The sequence below is a fragment of the Salvia miltiorrhiza genome, chromosome 6, assembly GCF_028751815.1.
Source record: "Salvia miltiorrhiza cultivar Shanhuang (shh) chromosome 6, IMPLAD_Smil_shh, whole genome shotgun sequence".
Lineage (NCBI taxonomy): Eukaryota > Viridiplantae > Streptophyta > Magnoliopsida > Lamiales > Lamiaceae > Salvia > Salvia miltiorrhiza.
In genome coordinates, this window is record NC_080392.1 from 1,653,419 (window position 1) to 1,673,230 (window position 19,812).

The window sequence follows — 19,812 nt, forward strand, 5'->3', positions numbered from 1 at the left end:
ACGTGCGATGTGACTTTGATTTGAATTTGCTCGAGTTATTTTCTAAAGCTCAAATATCAGGTGTGGGATTTATTTCAGTACATGCTGTAGTTAATCTTTGTCCATTTTAATATTATGTGTTTACCATATGTGAGTTGCATTAAATTATATCGCTAGGGGCCCGCTGAATGGGTCCAGGATGGAAAGATCCTTGGTATGCCACAATGCGATATCATGTTAAAGTTATGGTTGCAACCAGTCGCCAGGGGCCGGCTAAATCGGTCCAGGACGGAAAGGTCCTTGGTATGCCATCGTGCGACTTTCAGTTACGAATGTATTGATCATATGTGATTCTCATTTTATTAACGTGGACAATAATTGCATGTTTCCCACACTGAGTGTACCCTGTATGCTCATCCCATACTTAACATTTTCAGGTATTAAAGGTCGGAGGCACGTGGAAGGTCAAATGGCGAATCAAATGTTTAGAATTTAGTTTTACTTAAAGATGTTATGTTGAGTAAAATATTTTTAAATAAAGTGTTTCTTTTCTTATTTTCACATTAAATATTTACTTATATTCATAGTTTTTCCGCGTGCATTTTCATTTAAAATTAAAACGGATTTGGGTGTCAGAGTTCTAAAAAAAAAATTGGACCAACGGTCATGTTATGAGAAAAATTATTGTGCAAGTAAGTCTTTTCTATGACACGCCCCATAATATTTCAATAAATAAATTAAGATAATGCTTTAAAAATAACATCAATTTATAATTTTGAACACGTGAGAGACCTATAAGCCAATCTATTTTTATTTTATATTTTTGTTTTTTTTTTTCAGTGAGAGAGGCCTATCTTAATATATTGAACTGACAGAAGAGATCTCGAGGCTTTATATTATCCTAGATTGCTACGAACTCGTGTAATTCAGATATTCCTTAAATAAAAAGAAAAAAAGAAGAAGAGACGTACGTATATATATGATGGAAATTATAAACGATGGTTGGATTAATTGGAATATAAATTAAATCCCTATTCCATAAGGTAACTTTACTAAAATATAACGCAGTCGATCCCCTGCAATCTCTTCTTCTATTTCTACTAAAACTACAGTTCGACTATACTTATGTTTCACAGTTGTTCCATATATATCTCTTACCATCTATATAAACATACATACATCAAGAAGTTCCCTTATTCAATCTTTCTTCAATTAATTTTCTCTCTCACACAAAAAAAGAAAAAAAGAAAACGAATCGAAGATGGTGTTCAGGAATATAACAATCGATGATCTGAAAGATAAGCTTGACATGAAAGGCAGTATGTTCGACGTTTTGGTGGCGACGGCGCAACGCGCGAAAGAGATACTCGACAAAGAGGAAGCAGAAGCAGCGCAAACACCACCGCGGCCGAAGAGGAGAAGAGATGAGAGACCGGCCGTGCCCAAGATCTCCGATAAGAGAAGAAAGCCGGCCGACAACGGGCCCCCCGTGGAGCAGTCGCCGCTGCCGGAGGAATTCAAGAAGGCGATTGAAGAGATGCATATGGGGAGCGTCGTGACGCCGGCGACACTGGTCATACAAAAGGGGCTGTTCGGCACCGACTTGAGCGGCGGACACAACCGGCTGTCGATCCCGATCAGTCAGATCAAGGATGATTTCTTGACGGAGGAAGAGAAGCAGCATCTCCGCACCTACAATGAGAGCAACAAGAAGAAGAACTTCATGGAGGTGAAGATCGTGCAGCCGTCGCTGGCGCCGGAGACCGTCAAATTCTGCCGGTGGGACATGCCGAAGAAAGGCGGCGGGAAGACGTCGTCGAGCTACGTGATCAATGGAAAATGGAATAGCATTGTGGAGAAGAATAAGCTGAAGCTAGGGATGGTGGTGCAGTTGTGGTGTTTCCGAGTCGATCAGGATTTGTGCTTTGCACTCGTGCGCTTGCCCAGGAATAATCACGCTTAGCTTAATTAGCTTCGATTTCTGCCTTCAAATTTTCCCCTTAATTACTAATTAGGGTTACATTAGGGTTTACTCATCAATATGTACATCATCAACTTAATTTCCTTCCATGTCGAAGCGGTCTATATGTTTATTAATCAGAGAATTTAATTTGGTTTTCTTTATTGAAGTGTGCAACGTTTATATATTTACTTTATTTAATTTTCTGATCTTCAAATTAATAGGGTGTATTATATATTAAAATTGCACTTGTGATGAGTTTTCAAATATTAATTAGTAGAAATTATCAAGGATATTTAAGATATCTCAAAAAAAAATTAATTTATCAAATTATTTCTCGTATTTTTTGCCTTTTTGTATCATATTTTATTTGTTCTCATTCTCTTTTTCTTGATTGGGAGAAACCTCGTAACCTTCTACATCACTCGCCTTTCCAAACATTATTGGTTTTAGTTAAGGTTATGTTTACTATATCTTCTCTTATAGTATCTATTAATTATTTTAATAATATTTTTTATAAAAATAAAATTTATTATAATACTACTATGAATTATATACCATAACTTTTAATTTATTAACTATTTTTAGTTAATAAAAATGAAATTAAATGATAAAAAATGGAATAAGTCCTAGTTAACAATCATATACTGTACAATCTGGTCAATCTGACGATCCCATCAGTGTAAAAAATAGAAACACATTCATATATAATAAACAATCTCGATACTAAAAGCTTCTTATTTTATTAAACAAGGTATGTCTTTTATGAATATATATATAGGGAAGGGCTACTATATATATAAACTAGGAAGCTAGGTTTAATTTAGTTTTAAGAGCCGATGGATCATGACTTCTTGTTCAAATCATTCGAACATGCATCATCTGATTCATCTTCCTCCACAATGTTAACCCATGCCTCAATTCCTTCCCCACATGGTGTGCTCATCAACATCACTAGATTCTTGAACGGCATCGCCGTGCACGCCCAAACCGGCTTACCCCACCCGAAATCCACCTCGTACACCGGAAACCTACACCAACTGCTGAAATTGCACAGCTCCACCCCGCCCTTGATGAACTCATCCACCGATCTTCTCAGAAGATTCAGATACTCTCCATTCTCCACCTCTCTTATAAAATCGCCGTCGATTCTCGTTATCGCAGCCCTCAACTTCCCCACCACCTCGCTCTCATCGCTCCCCTCCGCTTCGGACATCACTGCGATCGCAGGTCTCCAGCAGTTTCCGAACATGTGTTGCGGAAACGGCGGGCTCCTTCTCGGCCTCAGGTTCACTGCATGGGAAGCAGCGAAACGTCGTTTTGGCGTCGTCTTTGGCTTTCGCCGCGTCCATGAAGCGCCGCCAGATGTAGGAAGAGACAGCTTCAACTCTAGTGGGATTCTTCACCTGCGATGATTCACTATTCCTGAGCTTCGCCAGCTCTTCCTTGTCGAAAACCAATCTCTTCGTCGTGATTTTCTCCTCTGTCATGCCGATTTTCTGGGTGAATTCCAACTCCGAGAGGTCTCTAGGTGGAAAAACAGAAGCGAAATCGAATAAGGGTTGGAAACTTTGAGTTTCGCCGCGGGATGAAGCGGCCCATGCATTGACGAACGCCACGAGGGACGTTCCGTCGGCGATTTTATGCGACAGGCATATAGCGACGGAAATCCCTCCGCAGCTGAAGAAAAAAATCTTCACTTTTAGGACCACCTTATCATCTTGTCCTAATATCTCGACTGGCTGAAGTTTCTTGAGTTCTTCCATGCTTGGATTTTGTATGATTTCTGAGAGTGCTCGAGTGTGAACACGAGCTTCGATGAATTCAGCGCCCAAATCGTTGCAGTCGATCGATGAGTTTTCGTGAATCCTCCCTCCTAAGGGGTAGAATACAGTTAGGGTGGTTTTGGATAAAGATTGTTTGAGCAGAGGAGAGATTTGGTGGTGGGTGAGGTTTTGGAGGGTTAGTTGATGATGGTTGTAGAAGAGAATGAGGGGAACATAAATGGGAGGTGCGATTTGGTCTAAGAATGAGAGTTTGAGGTTTCTGAGATGGGTTGGAGTTGGAGATGAAGGCTTAATCATCTCATGTGAGATTATCTCCACCTCCATTGCCATATTCCTCTGTTTTTTTGTGTTTCTTGTGTTGGCAGAATCTAATATTTGATAAATTGGTATGAATAATATTATAACCTTCACAAAAAATCTATAGGTACTTATTTATAGGTAAAAGTTGCGTGTGATGTGATTAATGTAGTGTGATAGCTGTTTAGTTGTAATTGCAAATGGACTTTAATTTACTTGGATCTTTCCCGACTATTCAGGTTATATATATTGATTCATTTATAATGATTGCGAAAAGGAAACCGAGTTATAATACAATTGTAATTATAATGTTGTTATCGGTGTTACCTACATTTAGGGATGGCAACGGATCGGATCTGGACCGGGTCTGGATACACTAAATAAAATCTGATGAAGAAAGTTAGAGAGTTGATATTTTATTTAAGCAAACAATTAATATAATTCACAAAAAACAATAATATATCAACCATAAATAATCTTACTAAAATATTCATTTATTATTTCATTTCATAATAATTTAAATTTTAAATTAATTAAGTTGAAATCTAGACAATCGTCTTCGACGCCAAATAAAAATCAATTTTCAGAACCTCAAATAAAAATCAAGACAAGTTCGCGAAGTTGCTGCTGAACTAGCATTGTTGTCTCATCACTGTATTGTTGAAAATAAGAATCAATAGTCAAAAGTATTAAAATCAATTCAAAGATTAGATCTTTGAATTGAATATAAGAGTGTGTATATTTGATTTTAAGAAGATTTTGTAAGACTTTTTATTCATCCTTATACTATATAAGGATGCATTGTAATCAAGGAAATAAGCAAGCAATACAATAACAATCATTTGCTTCTCTTTACTTTTCTCTACATTATGATATGCATTATGATAATACCATATTTTAACATGGTATCAAAGCAGGTTCAGCAGGTTCAACCATAGGAACTCAGAAACGAATCATCATCGTTCATAATCCAAAACCAAAACCATTCCTAGCCAATACACCAAACCATTCCTAACCAATACACCAAACCAAAACCTCTGTTCTTCATTTCCTGAAAAAAAATGCCAGGAGAGATTGAAACCATAAACCAAACAGATTCAAATGAATCAATTCAACAAATCCACAGAATGGATCGAACTTACCCAAATCCACTCGACTGGTGTGAAGAAGGGATCAATAAGCACAGAAAACTGATCGGAAATCACCGATTATTTCAGTTCCTCTCCGGATTTGATAGGAGATATGACAGACTTCGTCGGGACATTCTCAAGGAAGTTCCCTCAGCCGAGTCGGCATTCTCAAGAGTGAGATGGGAGGCCGCCCGGCTACAGCCGGCAACCAACCCGAACCCTTCATCATCGGGAGCCATCGGGACCGGGATTGCCACCGTCCACTGCCATACGCCACGGCCGGAAGACGGCTTTCAGCCGACCACCACCGGCAGAGGTCAGCCAAACCGCTCAGGCAGCTCTTCATCGAACTCTCCGAGATATCAAATTCACCGTCAAACAGCAGCGGCAACTCCTCCGCTGCTGCAGCTGCTGCGGCGCGGATCTGATCAACGGCATCGCCACGCCACGGCCAGGCAGCAACATGTCGCTGACCGCCGACGTGTCGGTGAAGAACCCCAACTTCGCGTCATTCCGGTACCCGGAGACGACGTCGGCGCTGTTCTACCGCGGCGCGGCGGTCGGCAAGGCGCGCGGCCCCGCGGGGAGGGCGCGGGCGCGGCGCACGGCGAGGATGAACGTGACGGTGGAGATGATCGCGGATCGGGTGCTGGCGCAGCCGGATCTCGGGTCGGATATCAACTCGGGGCTCCTGACGCTGGGCAGAATGGAGTATCGGGAATTACGGCGGAGGCGGCTGTGCAAGGGGGTAGAAAAAATCGTGGAGGAGAAGGCGCCTATGAAGGAGGCGCAGGTATTGGAGGTGAAATTAAAGGGTTTGGTGGTATTTTGCAACATAAACCCCTAAATTTCAATAAAACACAAAGGCTACCCCGAGGTTTTGTTAAATTGCAGAACTTACCCCATCTTATGCAAACAGCCCCCCTAAGTTCTCGAAAATTTCAAAAAAACCCCAATCTTCTACATAATATTAAAATCACTTCCCAATTATGTAGAGAGTCCCTAAATTTTTCCGCTGCATATCAAACCTCTTGTGATAATAGGGATAGAGAGGAAGGGTGGATTTTTGATTGTGGAGCTACCGATTCGATGACCTTTGATAAAACTGATATTATTAAGTCATCAATATCCCACCGAACACATGTTCAAACTGCAAGTGGTGATTTGACTCGTGTTGAAGGAGCCGGAACTATAGAAATTTCTCCTACACTACGTCTCTCAAATTGTCTATATGTTCCATCTCTTTCCCATAAACTGTTATCTATTAGTCATATTACAAAAGAGCTCAATTGTAGCATGATAATGCATCCCCACTTTTGTTTTCTTCAGGATATCAGGACGGGGGAGATTATTGGACGTGGCACTGAGCGGGATGGATTGTACTATGTGGATGAGATAGCTCAGCAAGGCAAGGTGATGCTGGCTCACGGAACTGCTGACCGGGAAGCCTGGCTTTGGCACCGTCGGTTAGGGCATCCATCCACGGGGTATCTTAAGCTTTTATTTCCTAAATTAGTAAAAAATGAGACTCTATCCACGGGGTTTTCATCCACGGTTAGGGCATCCATCCACGGTTAGGGCATCCATCCACGGGGTTAGGGCATCCATCCACGGTTAGGGCATCCATCCACGGGGTTTTCTCCTTGAAATGACCCGTGCTATGATGCTTGAGTCTAAGGTACCCACCCACTTCTGGCCTGAAGCTGTCGCCACCTCTGCTTACCTTATAAATCGCCTTCCCACCAGAACCCTCCAACTTCAAACTCCTTTACAGAAATTATCCACTGTTTCTAATATACCCACTGCCCTTACACTGCAACCACGAATATTTGGTTGTTCCGTATTCGTTCATGTTCCCAAACATGAGCGGACAAAACTCTCTCCGTGCGCTATCAAGTGTGTGTTTGTGGGCTATGGGGTCAATCAAAAAGGGTATAGATGTTACAACCCTCAAAACCGTCAAATTGTGACCACTATGAACTGTGACTTTCTCGAAACTGAGTATTTTTACAGTAACCACCCTAACAGTCAGGGGGAGAGTGAAAGTGAGAATAAGAGTGAGATCGACTTGTTAAGTTGGTTACCAATGCCAGTCCCGGAAGCAGATCCAACAGAAAAAGTTAACCTAACCACCGAGCATGTTTCATCCACTCCAGAACAATCTAGTCCGCTGCATGAGCCTATATCTTCTCCGCCACTGATATCTGAGGTAAGATCTTCTGAACCTACTATTGTGGCTTCTGATTCTGCTGATAATATTTCTCAAGTCATTGAAGAAGAACAGGAGGATAATACAGTAGATGGAGATACTGGGAGATATGTGCTACCACCCAGGAGTAATCGGGGTGTACCTCCTAAACGGTATACCCCAGAGAAAATTGTGAGGAATTCGCGATACTCAATTGGGAATATCGCCAAGGGAAACTTGTCCAAAAATGCCACAGCCTATGAAGCAGCCTTATATGATGAGGAGATTCCACAAACAGCAGAGCAAGCCCTGAAGATCGAGCATTGGAGAAATGCTATGAAGAAAGAGATAGGAGCCCTAAACCGGAATCACACATGGGAGAAGTGTCGGTTGCCAAAAGGGAAGAAAACTGTGGGATGCAGATGGGTTTTCACAATCAAACGAAAACCCGATGGATCTATTGAGCGATACAAAGCTCGGCTGGTTGCAAAAGGCTACACACAAACATATGGGATCGACTATGCAGAAACTTTCTCGCCTGTGGCAAAGATGAACACTGTCAGGGTGCTCCTCTCCATTGCTGCAAACAAGGATTGGGATCTTCATCAGTTTGATGTTACAAATGCCTTTCTTCATGGTGAGCTTGAAGAAGAACGGGAGGTATACATGGATGCACCCCAAGGTTTTTCAGATGAGTTCGAGGAAGGGAAGGTATGCAGATTGAAAAAAACTTTATATGGACTCAAACAGTCTCCCAGAGCTTGGTTTGGAAGATTCACCACAGCTATGAAGAAGTTCGGGTACCAGCAAAGCAATTCAGACCACACCTTATTCTTGAAGAAACGAGGTGATCTTATTTCTTGCTTAGTCATTTACGTTGATGACATGATCATAACAGGGGATGACTTAGAAGAAATCCAGAAGTTGAAAGCAAATCTTTTCAAGGAGTTCGAAATGAAGGACCTTGGGAGACTAAAGTACTTCCTCGGGATCGAAGTACTCAGATCGAGGAAAGGGATTTTTATCAATCAGAAGAAGTATACTCTTGACCTTCTTGCAGAAACTGGGATGCTAGATTGCAAGCCAGCTGAGACGCCTATGGCTGTCAATCATGGGCTACAGATTGTGAAGGGAGCTGAATTGGCGGATCGAGGAAAATATCAACGTTTGGTAGGGAAACTTATATATCTTTCCCATACTCGGCCTGATATTGCATATACTGTTGGAGTTGTGAGTCAGTTTATGCACCAACCACAAGCTGACCATATGGAAGCAGCACTCAGAATTGTGAGATACTTGAAAGGAACTTTTGATTATGGAGTACTGTTCAGGAAGACTGGACATCTCGAGATACAAGCCTACACTGATGCTGACTGGGCTGGAAATCCTGTCGACCGAAAGTCAACAGCAGGATACTTCACCTTTATTGGAGGCAACCTTGTCTCATGGAGGAGTAAAAAACAGAAAGTGGTAGCACTCTCTAGTGCAGAAGCCGAGTTCAGAGGAATCAAGAGTGGGCTGACTGAAGTCCTGTGGCTAAGAAGACTTTTAACTGAATTAAGTCTTCAACCATCAAAGACGTGCCAGATGTTCTGCGACAATAAAGCTGCTATCAGTATATCAGAAAATCCTGTGCAACATGACAGGACGAAGCATGTAGAGGTTGATAGACACTTCATCAAAGAGAAGATCGAAAGTGGTGTTGTGTCTTTACCCTTTGTACGATCCGAGGACCAACTTGCAGACATTCTTACCAAAGCCGTCAATTCCAAGAGTTTTACAGAAGTTCTCGACAAGTTGAGTATCGGAAATCCCGTCACTCAACTTGAGGGGGAGTGTTGAAAATAAGAATCAATAGTCAAAAGTATTAAAATCAATTCAAAGATTAGATCTTTGAATTGAATATAAGAGTGTGTATATTTGATTTTAAGAAGATTTTGTAAGACTTTTTATTCATCCTTATACTATATAAGGATGCATTGTAATCAAGGAAATAAGCAAGCAATACAATAACAATCATTTGCTTCTCTTTACTTTTCTCTACATTATGATATGCATTATGATAATACCATATTTTAACATGTATAACGTCAACATAAAACCTTAAAAACCAATAATTTTTGGAAAGGCGGGTGATGTACAAGGGTTATGAGGTTTCTCCCAATCAAGAAAAAGAGAAGGACAACAAATAAAATATGATACAAAAAGGCAAAAAATACGAGAAATAATTTGATAAATTAATTTTTTTGAGATAATCTTAATACCCTTGATCATAATTAACTACTAATTAGTATGCAATTTTAATATATAATACACCCTATTAATTTGAAGATCAGAAAAATAAATAAAGTAAATATATAAACGTTGCACACTTCAATAAACAAAACCAAATTAAATTCTCTGATTAACAAGAAAACATAGATAAACATATATACCGCTTCGACATGGAAGGAAATTAAGTTGATGATGTACATATTAATGAGTAATTAAACCCTAATGTAACCCTAATTAAGGGGAAAATTTGAAGGCAGAAATCGACGCTAAGCTAAGCGTGATTATTCCTGGGCAAGCGCACGAGTGCAAAGCACAAATCCTGATCGACTCGAAAACACCACAACTGCACCACCATCCCTAGCTTCAGCTTATTCTTCTCCACAATGCTATTCCATTTTCCATTGATCACGTAGCTCGACGACGTCTTCCCGCCGCCTTTCTTCGGCATGTCCCAGCGGCAGAATTTGACGGTCTCCGGCGCCAGCGACGGCTGCACGATCTTCACCTCCATGAAGTTCTTCTTCTTGTTGCTCTCATTGTAGGTGCGGAGATGGTGCTTCTCTTCCTCCGTCAAGAAATCATCCTTAATCTGACTGATCGGGATCGACAGCCGGTTGTGTCCGCCGCTCAAGTCGGTGCCGAACAACCCCTTTTGTATGACCAGTGTCGCCGGCGTCACGACGCTCCCCACATGCATCTCTTCAATCGCCTTCTTGAATTCCTCCGGCAGCGGCGACTGCTCCACGGGGGGCCCGTTGTCGGCCGGCTTTCTTCTCTTGTCGGATATCTTGGGCACGCCGGGTCTCTCATCTCTTCTCCTCTTCGGCCGCGGTGGTTTTTGCGCTGCTTCTGCTTCTCCTTCTGCTTTTGCTTCTGCTTCCTCTTTGTCGAGTATCTCTTTCGCGCGTTGCGCCGTCGCCACCAAAACGTCGAACATACTGCCTTTCATGTCAAGCTTATCTTTCAGATCATCGATTGTTATATTCCTGAACACCATCTTCGATTCGTTTTTTTTTTTTCTTTTTTTGTGTGAGGAGAATTAATTGAAGAAAGATTGAATAAGGGAACTTCTTGATGTATGTATGTTTATATAGATGGTAAGAGATATACATGGAACAACTGTCAAACATAAGTATAGTCGAACTGTAGTTTTAGTAGCAATAGAAGAAGAGATTGTAGGGGATTTTATTTTAGGAAGTTTCCTTATCGAATAGGATTTAATTTCTATTCGAACCCAACCATCGTTTACAATTTCCATCATATACATACATGATCTTCTTCTTTTTATCTTTTTATATAAGGAATATCTGAATTGCACGAGTTCGTAGCAATCTAGGATAATATAAGCCTCGATCTCTTATGTCAGTTCAATTAAGATAGGCCTCTCTTACTGTAAAAAAAAAAAACAGATTGGCCTCTCTCTCACGTGTTCAAAAATTATAAATTGATTTTCTTTTTAAAGCATTATATTAATTTATTTCTTTAAAGAATACAACCCAACGTTGCTGCAAAGGTTCTAACGATGAGATTTTTTACCGTATGCAATTAGATTATACCTAATTAATGCTTAGAATTGAAGATTACATTAAGATTAAATAATTATCAATCAGTATCTATCCAGAGTTAATTGCATGAAAATACACGAACTATATATAGTCACTTTTTTATTCTGCACATGAACTTTGAAACTTATATTTTAATCATGCACTACTACAAAAATGCTCATATATGACGGCTAAAAACCGTCATCTATGCCATCAGAAAACTGTCAAGTATAGTGGTGTAGTGTATATGTCCCTATTATAGATTACGGTTATTAACCGTCATGTATACTCAGTATTTATGACGGTTTTTGACCGTCAAGTATAATATTATACTTGACGCTAGTAATGTTATTCTTGATGGTTTCTGACTGTCATTTATAGCACAAAACATGACATTTTTATAGTAATATTTGACACTTAATAATTGTCATGTATTTAGGCATTCCTGACATTTATATATATACTTGACACTTTTTTATCGTCATCTATGCATTTTTCATAATTTAAATATTATTTCTTATTTTATTTATTTTTCCCTATTTTTAAATTTATAAATATCAATAAATTGTACTCCCTCCGTCCACGAATTAAAGCCCTACTTGCACTTAAATTTTTGTTCACCAATTCTGCTTTTTGTACTTTTTTACTCTTATTCTTTTCCTATATTTACTACTCTTTGTCACTAATAGACCCACCTTACAACAGCTTTATCATTTTTATATTCTATATTTATTACACTTTATCACTAGTGGACCCACCACACAACACCTTTAACACTTGGGTTAAGTATCAAATAAGCCCCTATCATAGTGGCCATTTTCACGTTTGGCTCCCTATAGTCGAAATTGGTCCAATTAAACCCTCATACTGCCTAAAATCGAACAATTGGGCCCTCTGCCCTAACGGCGACTTAACAGTCGTTAACTGGCCGTAAAATTGGCCGAAAATTGGCTGGAAACACATCGGATGAAGCCAAAGCAATCACCACCTAGGGTTTCGCGCCGCCACTGAGCGGCGCCGCTGCCTGCACAGCCTCCGTCCGCCTATCGTCGACCACCTTCTAAACTTGCCGCCGGACAAACACGCAAGGAGGAGGAGGAAAATCACAGCCATCTCCTGGTCTGAAAAATGACAAGCCCACGTCTAAATCGCGCCGCCCACACTGCGATTCAGAACTTCGCGCCGCCTCACAGCAGCCCCAGCAACGGCAACTCTATTGGGAATTGTTCACGGCGGTTGGGCTGCCAAGATTTGCCGGAGCAAACCCAGTCCCCAATCGCCGTCGACTCCCAGACGAACGCCAAAGAGCCGCAAAATCTGCTAGGGAATGGACGAGGTGGGGGAGGTGAGAGAGGGGGATGCGGCGGCGGGTTGCGACGTTGATGAGAGAGGCGGAGGTGGGGGAGGAGGAGCGGTGGAGGAGGGAGAAGACGTAGTGCGGGATAGAGGAAGAGGGAAAGGAAATGGAGGGGCAGAGGCTGTGGAAGATTTTCCGGCGAGTTTCCGGCCAGCTTGGCGAAGCGCAGCCTACGCAGCACACCAATGAAATTAAAAAAAAAAAAAAAAGCTGAAAATAGTTAACGGCTGTTAAGTTGCCGTTAGGGCAGAGGGCCCAATTGTTCGATTTTAGGTAGTATGAGGGTTTAATTGGACCAACTTCGACTATAGGGAGCCAAACGTGAAAAGGGCCACTATGATAGGGGTTTATTTGATACTTAACCCTTAACACTTTAGTCAACTACTTTATCACTTTAGTCAACTACCCTTATATTTAACTAATAACACCTTTATCAGCTTTCTTAGTCTCCGCGCCGAACATGAAATGAGGCTTTAATTCGTGGACGGAAGGAGTATAAAATAAAAAATTTAAGAAGATGTTCATTTAAACATTGATACACTAATTAACCATCCTACATCCACAAATTAAGAAAATCTATCATTTTACATCTCCAACATCATAATGAACATCCACAACGCTACAACATTCTACAAATTACATTAATAACATCTTCAAAGTTCTGACTTCTCCAGAATAGAAGTTAGTAAATCCTCCTGACCATCATCTACCTTAACCAAAGTTCCTTGCTTCTTGTCACGTATGCATTCATCCTGTTATGTTTAACGCTCAAATTTATATAAATCAAATCAAATAAATGAAAATAAATCTACTATCATACCCAAATTCTAACATCAGGAAAAACAAAACAAATCAAAAGCACATTGATAAGTTTGATGTAAAGTGACTTGGTAAAGAATCAAAACGAAGTAGGCAGTATGGACTTAATGACTTTTAGTAGAGAGTTAGGTAACACAGCTTAGTTTGTTTGCATCTATATATACACTACTAGAAAAACGCTCATAGATAACGGATTTTATCCGTTATCTATGAGCAAAAAAACCGTTGTGTATAGTGGTGTTATCTATGATACGTATCATAGACAACGGTTAAAAAACCGTTATGTATGTGAGAATAGATAACGGTAAGAGACGCTCATACATAACGGTATGAAACCGTTATCTATAATGATTATACATAACGGTTTATACCGTTATGTATGAGGATTATTCCGTTATGTATTAGAATTTTTTTTATTTTTTTTAATCATAGTTAACAGTTTTTTGCACTTTTTATAACGGTTTTAACCGTTATCTTTGATAGAAATACATAACGATTTTTTGCACTTTTTATAACGGTTTTTTGCACTTTTTATAACGATTTTAACCGTTATCTTTGATAGAAATACATAACGATTTTTTGCACTTTTTATAACCGTTTTTTGCACCTTTTATAACTGTAATATATTTTTTAAAATTTTCCTGTTATTTGTCTCGAAAATTAAATTAATAATTCTAAAACAACAAAATGACATTGACATCGGTAACATATATTATATAACATCCAAAATATTCATACATTATCTCCAGATCACAAAATACTCGTAACTGGGCAGGAGCTTCAATATATCAGAAAACATCTTGAAACTTATTTGACAAATCTAATCTCAAAACTTGTTCCTCTTTTGACACTCGTTTGCATTCGTCCTGAAAAAAGCAAACAACAAGTAATAATTAGAAAGGCAAACAAGTTTTACTAATGCCATGTAACTTAAACTTCGAAGCAAAGAACTACTGGCTAAGCTATTTTGAACATTTTGTGCTTAGAAACATTGGGTCTAATGAGAAAGAGAATCATGGACCACTTGGCAAGAAGCATGAGCTTCAACAAGATATCAGGGCTCATACCTTGTACTTTTCTTTAATATCAGAAGCTGATACGGCTATTTCTAGCTGAAGTTTTGTCCCTTTCTCAGATGTAAGCAACTGCAGAATTTTTCCACAAATAAGCACAATAAGAATATTGGCCTCACAATTTACCTGAACAAGGCCATGAGGAGCTGCAGCAACAGCGGCATGAGGCATAGACTGGTTAGCAGTTGACATCCAACCTGCAATCGCACTAGGAGGGGGAGAAACAACAGGCTGGCAAGGCTGCAAAAAGAAAGAAAGGCTAAGGTGCCAATAAATGACAGAGAGAATTAGCAGAGCTAAAGTCCAAATTGTATGCCAAGACCGTTTTGTCACCTCTGGTTGATAGATTAGCATGTAAACTCATGTAATGTCTCAGATAGAAAAGATAGGAAGATTATATTCTTACCTCAATTTGCTCCATGCTTTTACTCTTTTCAAGCTCCCTTGCATAGTTCACGCCTAGCAAGTAGCACACTCCAGTGTTCTGTTCGTCCTACATAATGTTAAAAAATTAACTATCATTAGAAAGAAGAATAACAACTATATGCAACTAGGAGACGGAATGCTGGAGGTCACACTACTACAAAAATACACATACATAACACTGCATACATAACGGTTTTTTTGAGCGCATTTTTATAAAAGACAACGGTTTTTACAGAAATCCGTTATCTATGTAGTGTTACTCATAAGCATAGATAACGGTACGAAGTAATTCGTTATGAATAAGCGTTATCTATTAGGTGCATACATAACGGTGTTATCGAACCGTTAAGATAACCGCTATCTATGAGCGTATTTTTATAACGGTTGTTTTAACCGTTATGTATGAGCGCTTAAATACTGTTATGATTACTTTTTATATTTATTTTTAATTTTAACTTTAATAATATTATAAAAAATAAAAACCCTAATTACATAATTCACCTTCTTCTCCAAAGTTTGAAGTCTCACCCACCACTCTCTCTCTCTCTCGCCGTACTCCTATCTTCTTCTTCTCTCTTCCACCGCCTTACTCCGTTCAAACCCGGCGGCTACTGTCGCCGCCAGCCACCACTGCCACGGTATCCCCTCTGTAGGCCTCGCATCTGCCTGCCTCTCGTTCCCTCTCTAAATCATGAAAATTCCCCAAAAATCCCTAGCTTTCTTCCCTTTCAATTTCCGACGAGATTACCGCCTGAACCACCCTATTCTTCTTCAGTTGACAACAACGGTCAGCCGGACCGCCGTCATCCTCCCTCATCTCTCAAGCCTCTATCACCGTCTCCCTCTCGACTCCGATGAGCAGCCGCTATGAATCCCCGCCGCCTTCACCGCTTCCATCCATACTAATATAAAGATTCGATTTTTCCTCTTTCCCTTCCATTTCTTCACTCGAGCTCCATCCCTGCTCTCCAACAAGACTTCACTCAAAAGGGTATGTGGATATCAACTGTTCCTTTCTGAATTAATGAATCAATTGGTAGTTAGATCATTTATTGAAGAAATGGTTCGAAATCTTGATTTTGATGGGAAACCCTTGAATTGTTGCTGCCAGTTCAATTGCCCCTTTTTTAAGCTGCTGGATCTTCGTATTTGTGGCCGATTAACCCTAATCTATCTGTGTAAGAATTTAGATGGATTATTACCTGTTGTGGGAAGGAAATGATTTGGATGCCCATAAATGTGCTAATCTTACTTGTTTTTTGATCTTTTTGTGATGTTATTCGAGATGATAATGAAGTATGTTGTCAAAATAAGTTCTTACTAGTGTGTATCTAGCTGGAGAGTCAGTTTGTACTAGTTAATTGCAAATTATGTTGGTTAATGATAACTAGATATCTCTAGTAATGGTCCAATATTTAGTGAAGAACCTGTATCCTCTGTGACAATTAGTTTGAATGTTAAGATACTTTAGCATTTGACATTCTATTTTTATTGAGTTATCCTTTAAATTTGTGGGTTAGTTTAGATGAGATTCATGTCAAGATTAATGGAAAATTATTCTGATTTTGTTGTGTTATGGTGCTCCTAATTTCTTACATGTAGATTGATTGGCTCTCTGTTATAATTCCATCTTTTCCTTTATGAAATTGAAAATATATGATTGGATTGGATAGGAATCATGATTGTATTCAAAAGTAATTAATAATGCAAGTCACAACATTTTATAGTTACTGGTTAGGGTTTACAACAGTACTGGAATTCTTTTGGGCGGATCAATATGATGCTATGGCTGGCCCAAACAGGAAGTGACATTGGTTACTTGTCAGCAGATGATGGAGTGAGTAAATTACAGGAGCAATTTGAGTGAGGGCTTGGTATTCAAGAAGACGATAGTGATGATGGGCAGAATGAGTTCAGTGAAGCAGTGGAGTTTGAGAATCGTAAAGATTTTAGTGGAAGGAATGGAGTGGCCGAAGGAATGGGACCAGAGGTAAAAGATGATGACGACAATGATGATGGTGATGAGGTGAGTATCTTTGAAAATGTTGTCATTACTATTTTTGATAGATCTAATGAATATGGAAAGCTCGGTCAAAGATGCTTGAGTATGTGATTGTTGTTAAGATAATATTTGGTTGAGTGTAGGCACAAAGTGAGCTAGATGAGGATCATTGCTAGTTGACTTGTAGGCACTATGTTGTATCACAAGCTAGTAAATCTACTTTCTTATTAGCCTTGTGTCAATTAAAAGTCATTTAGCTAGAGAACATTTGAGGAGTGAGCTATCTATTCTACGACAGCATGAACTAACAAAAAAAAATGTAGAAACCAAGAACTTCTTAATTAATTAAATACTTTAGATATTTTTTGATTGTTGCCATACAAGTTTAATGATGATTGGTATGCGCGGTGCTTCTCAGGTCTATTGATTAAGAAATTTATCACTTTGATAAAGCATGCAGAGGATGGTGAACTTGATCTAAAAAAGGCGGCTGACACTTTGTAGGTGATTAAACTTGAGCTAGAAGAATTCTGTATTTGACATGATCATAAATATTGGGATCACATATACTGCGGAATTCATCTTATAGTCAATTCTTTCATTATTCTTTTTTAATGGTTGTGATTACTTAATGAATTTAGATGTTTATTTTCCACCATTGATGTTTATATGGAGATGTACGTAAGGTTTTTAGAAATGTGTTTTTATAACAGTTGCAAGAATTGCCTAATTTTATCATCTCTCATTTTTTTGTTTATTTCTGTGCAGCTGTATATTTCTAGCTTCAGGCGGTACTCTTCACTCTGCGGTCGCGAGCAGCTCAACAGTTATATAGTTGAAGGACAAGATACAAGATTATAGAGCTTATAGAGAGGTGTTGGTTTTAAAAGGCAACAAAAGCCCTATTTTTTTTTTTTTTTGAGTTGGGCTCAAAACATTATGTATGGATGTTTTGTGATGTATATAATATATGTTATTGATGGTTTTCTCATTTTGTTGTTTTAAGTTCATTTATTCATTTTTTAGATAAATAACAGAAAAATTGAGAAAAAAATATAAAAAATATGCTAAAAGCTATAGTTGGCATACATAATGGTAAAAAACTGTTATGTATTATGACAAAGATAACAGTTAAAATCGTTATGTATAATATTATAGATAACGGATATAAAACGTTACTTATATATAAACAACCGTTATTTATATGTATATACATAACGGTGAAGTTTAACTTTCTTGACGGGTTGGAACCGTTATGTATAATTATTTAGATAATGGATTATAAGCGTTATATATTTATGAAAAACCGTTATGTATAATAGAATAAATAACGCTTAAATCTCCGTTATGTATGAACTTCACATACATTACACCACTATACATTACGGATGTTTTCGCACATAGATAACGGATAAAATCCGTTATCTATAAGCGAATCTGGTGTAGTGTCATAGTAAAAAGTACCTGATTCACTTCCATCCTGTTAATCCTAGAATCCTGACAAGAAAGTGTTTAAACTTTAGTTTCTGACCCACCAATCAACCATAAAAAAGCATCACTAAATTAGAAAAATATCCAAAAAGAGACAAATTGAAGTTACGAGGAGGGGAGAGATTAGTTACCATCATCTGAATTGTACGAGTAACATCCTCGATTTCTAAACTAATCGATGTCATATCACCTCGCAGTACAGACACCTGTTCAAATTTTACAGTCAGTAACTTGACAGGCTCAGGAAAAATAAGCGACAAACATGAGCCACTAACAAGTTACTCATTTTGCCTCACCTCCTCTTTCGTTGCTGTTGTATTATCAGCAACCACATCATATTTACAATCTACTCGGTGAATTTTCAACGACATATCTCTCTCAGTAACCTGCAAAATTAAAGAAAGTTCATGCAGGCACAGAAATGATACAACACTTTATCCAGATCCAATGCATTTAAACTGCATCCCAGGTGAAAATTTGCTTAACTTTTATATCCTTTTAAAGCACGGGGAAAGACAATACAAGATAGAGAGCTGAAAAGATACTCTAGGACAAATGATCATATGCAACAAATTACCAGCCGTGAACAGTAATAATCGCATAAATATGCAATCACTCAAATGCAGTACTTGCCATGCAATACAAAAATAAGGAACATAAAGCTTATAGATTTATGCATGGGTTAACAAAATGCTGCAATTGCACCCAGTACCTGGTCTAAGTGATGTATCGATGCATAACAAGTCATGACAAGAATGAATGAATGATTCAATTATGTAAAAGATCATACTTGCAACATGCAGTCCTTCATCAAAAACCAAAGAAAACTAAGTATCACATTGCAATAACAAATAAAAATACTGAGGAACATTATGCCATCACCACAATGAAAAGTACTCAGAATTTAAAAGCTTACCGAAATGGAGGAGTAAACATTATCAAGCTGTTTAGCTACAGAAGAACATGCATCATTTAAGCCACCCCTTGTTGCAAACATCATATCAAAAATCTTCCAGCCCTTCAAGGGAGATGCGACGGCATCAAGCCAGGGCGGCGACCGGCGATTTCAGACAGAAAAGCTAGGGTTCGACTTCTTTCCTTCAATTATGCGCTTCCAGTGAGGGATTAGAGAGGGAAACCGACACAAAGAGAAAAAGAGGGATAGAACGGTGAAAATCAGTCGCCAGATTTTACAGAAGCGGCGCCGGAGTTTCAGAGAATGATTCATCAGCGGCGGCGGCTCAGACCTCTGCAGTTCGCGGAAGAGAAAGGGATAGGGGGCCTCAGCGGCGAGGATGGCGGCGAGGACAGCGGCGCGAATAGCTATGCGGCGGCGAGGACCACCGCCTAGTTTGAAGGGAGTAAGGCGGTAGAAGAGAGAAGGAAGAGGAGAGAACGGTGAGAGAGAGAGAGAGAGATTTGGGGAGGAGATGAGACGCAGCGAGGGTGGGCGGCAGCGGCGCGAGGCAGCAGCGAGGGTGGGCG

The 19,812-nt window shown here is 39.3% G+C and overlaps 4 protein-coding genes, 1 long non-coding RNA gene and 1 pseudogene across 5 annotated transcripts in view; 2 read left to right on the plus strand and 4 right to left on the minus strand.

The window, feature by feature from the left end:
- The window catches only part of LOC130987821 (uncharacterized), a 551,243-nt gene that overhangs the window by 154,413 nt on the left and 377,018 nt on the right, over window positions 1–19,812 (minus strand). The gene's annotated exons all lie outside the window — the stretch shown is intronic.
- LOC130987814 (putative B3 domain-containing protein At3g49610) lies at window positions 1,059–2,076 on the plus strand. The gene has a single exon (XM_057911496.1). The coding sequence runs from the start codon at window positions 1,241–1,243 to the stop codon at window positions 1,940–1,942; it is 702 nt and encodes a 233-aa protein (XP_057767479.1). The 5' UTR covers window positions 1,059–1,240; the 3' UTR covers window positions 1,943–2,076.
- LOC130990039 (stemmadenine O-acetyltransferase-like) lies at window positions 2,784–4,052 on the minus strand (annotated as a pseudogene).
- Window positions 9,746–10,644, minus strand: LOC130987812 (putative B3 domain-containing protein At3g49610). The gene has a single exon (XM_057911495.1). It carries the CDS (start codon window positions 10,610–10,612, stop codon window positions 9,887–9,889), a length of 726 nt encoding a protein of 241 aa, XP_057767478.1. The 5' UTR covers window positions 10,613–10,644; the 3' UTR covers window positions 9,746–9,886.
- On the plus strand, window positions 15,860–17,822 carry LOC130987835 (uncharacterized). The gene is made up of 2 exons (XR_009089857.1): window positions 15,860–16,860; window positions 17,605–17,822. It is a non-coding gene; the product is annotated as an uncharacterized LOC130987835 (long non-coding RNA).
- On the minus strand, window positions 18,262–19,343 carry LOC130990040 (uncharacterized). The gene is made up of 4 exons (XM_057914240.1): window positions 19,244–19,343; window positions 18,624–18,713; window positions 18,459–18,533; window positions 18,262–18,333 (listed from the first exon to the last, which is right to left on the minus strand). The coding sequence occupies exons 1-4, from the start codon at window positions 19,325–19,327 to the stop codon at window positions 18,262–18,264; spliced, it is 321 nt and encodes a 106-aa protein (XP_057770223.1). The 5' UTR covers window positions 19,328–19,343.

Excerpts from the sequence above, each read along its gene's own strand:
- LOC130987814 (XM_057911496.1), top strand. The coding sequence starts at position 1,241 with ATGGTGTTCAGGAATATAACAATCGATGATCTGAAAGATAAGCTTGAC.
- LOC130987812 (XM_057911495.1), bottom strand. The coding sequence starts at position 10,612 with ATGGTGTTCAGGAATATAACAATCGATGATCTGAAAGATAAGCTTGAC.
- LOC130990040 (XM_057914240.1), bottom strand. The coding sequence starts at position 19,327 with ATGATGTTTGCAACAAGGGGTGGCTTAAATGATGCATGTTCTTCTGTA. Across the intron at positions 18,714-19,243 it reads ATGTTTACTCCTCCATTTCG|GTTACTGAGAGAGATATGTC; the intron begins GTAAGCTTTTAA and ends TTAATTTTGCAG. Across the intron at positions 18,534-18,623 it reads CAACAGCAACGAAAGAGGAG|GTGTCTGTACTGCGAGGTGA; the intron begins GTGAGGCAAAAT and ends AAATTTGAACAG.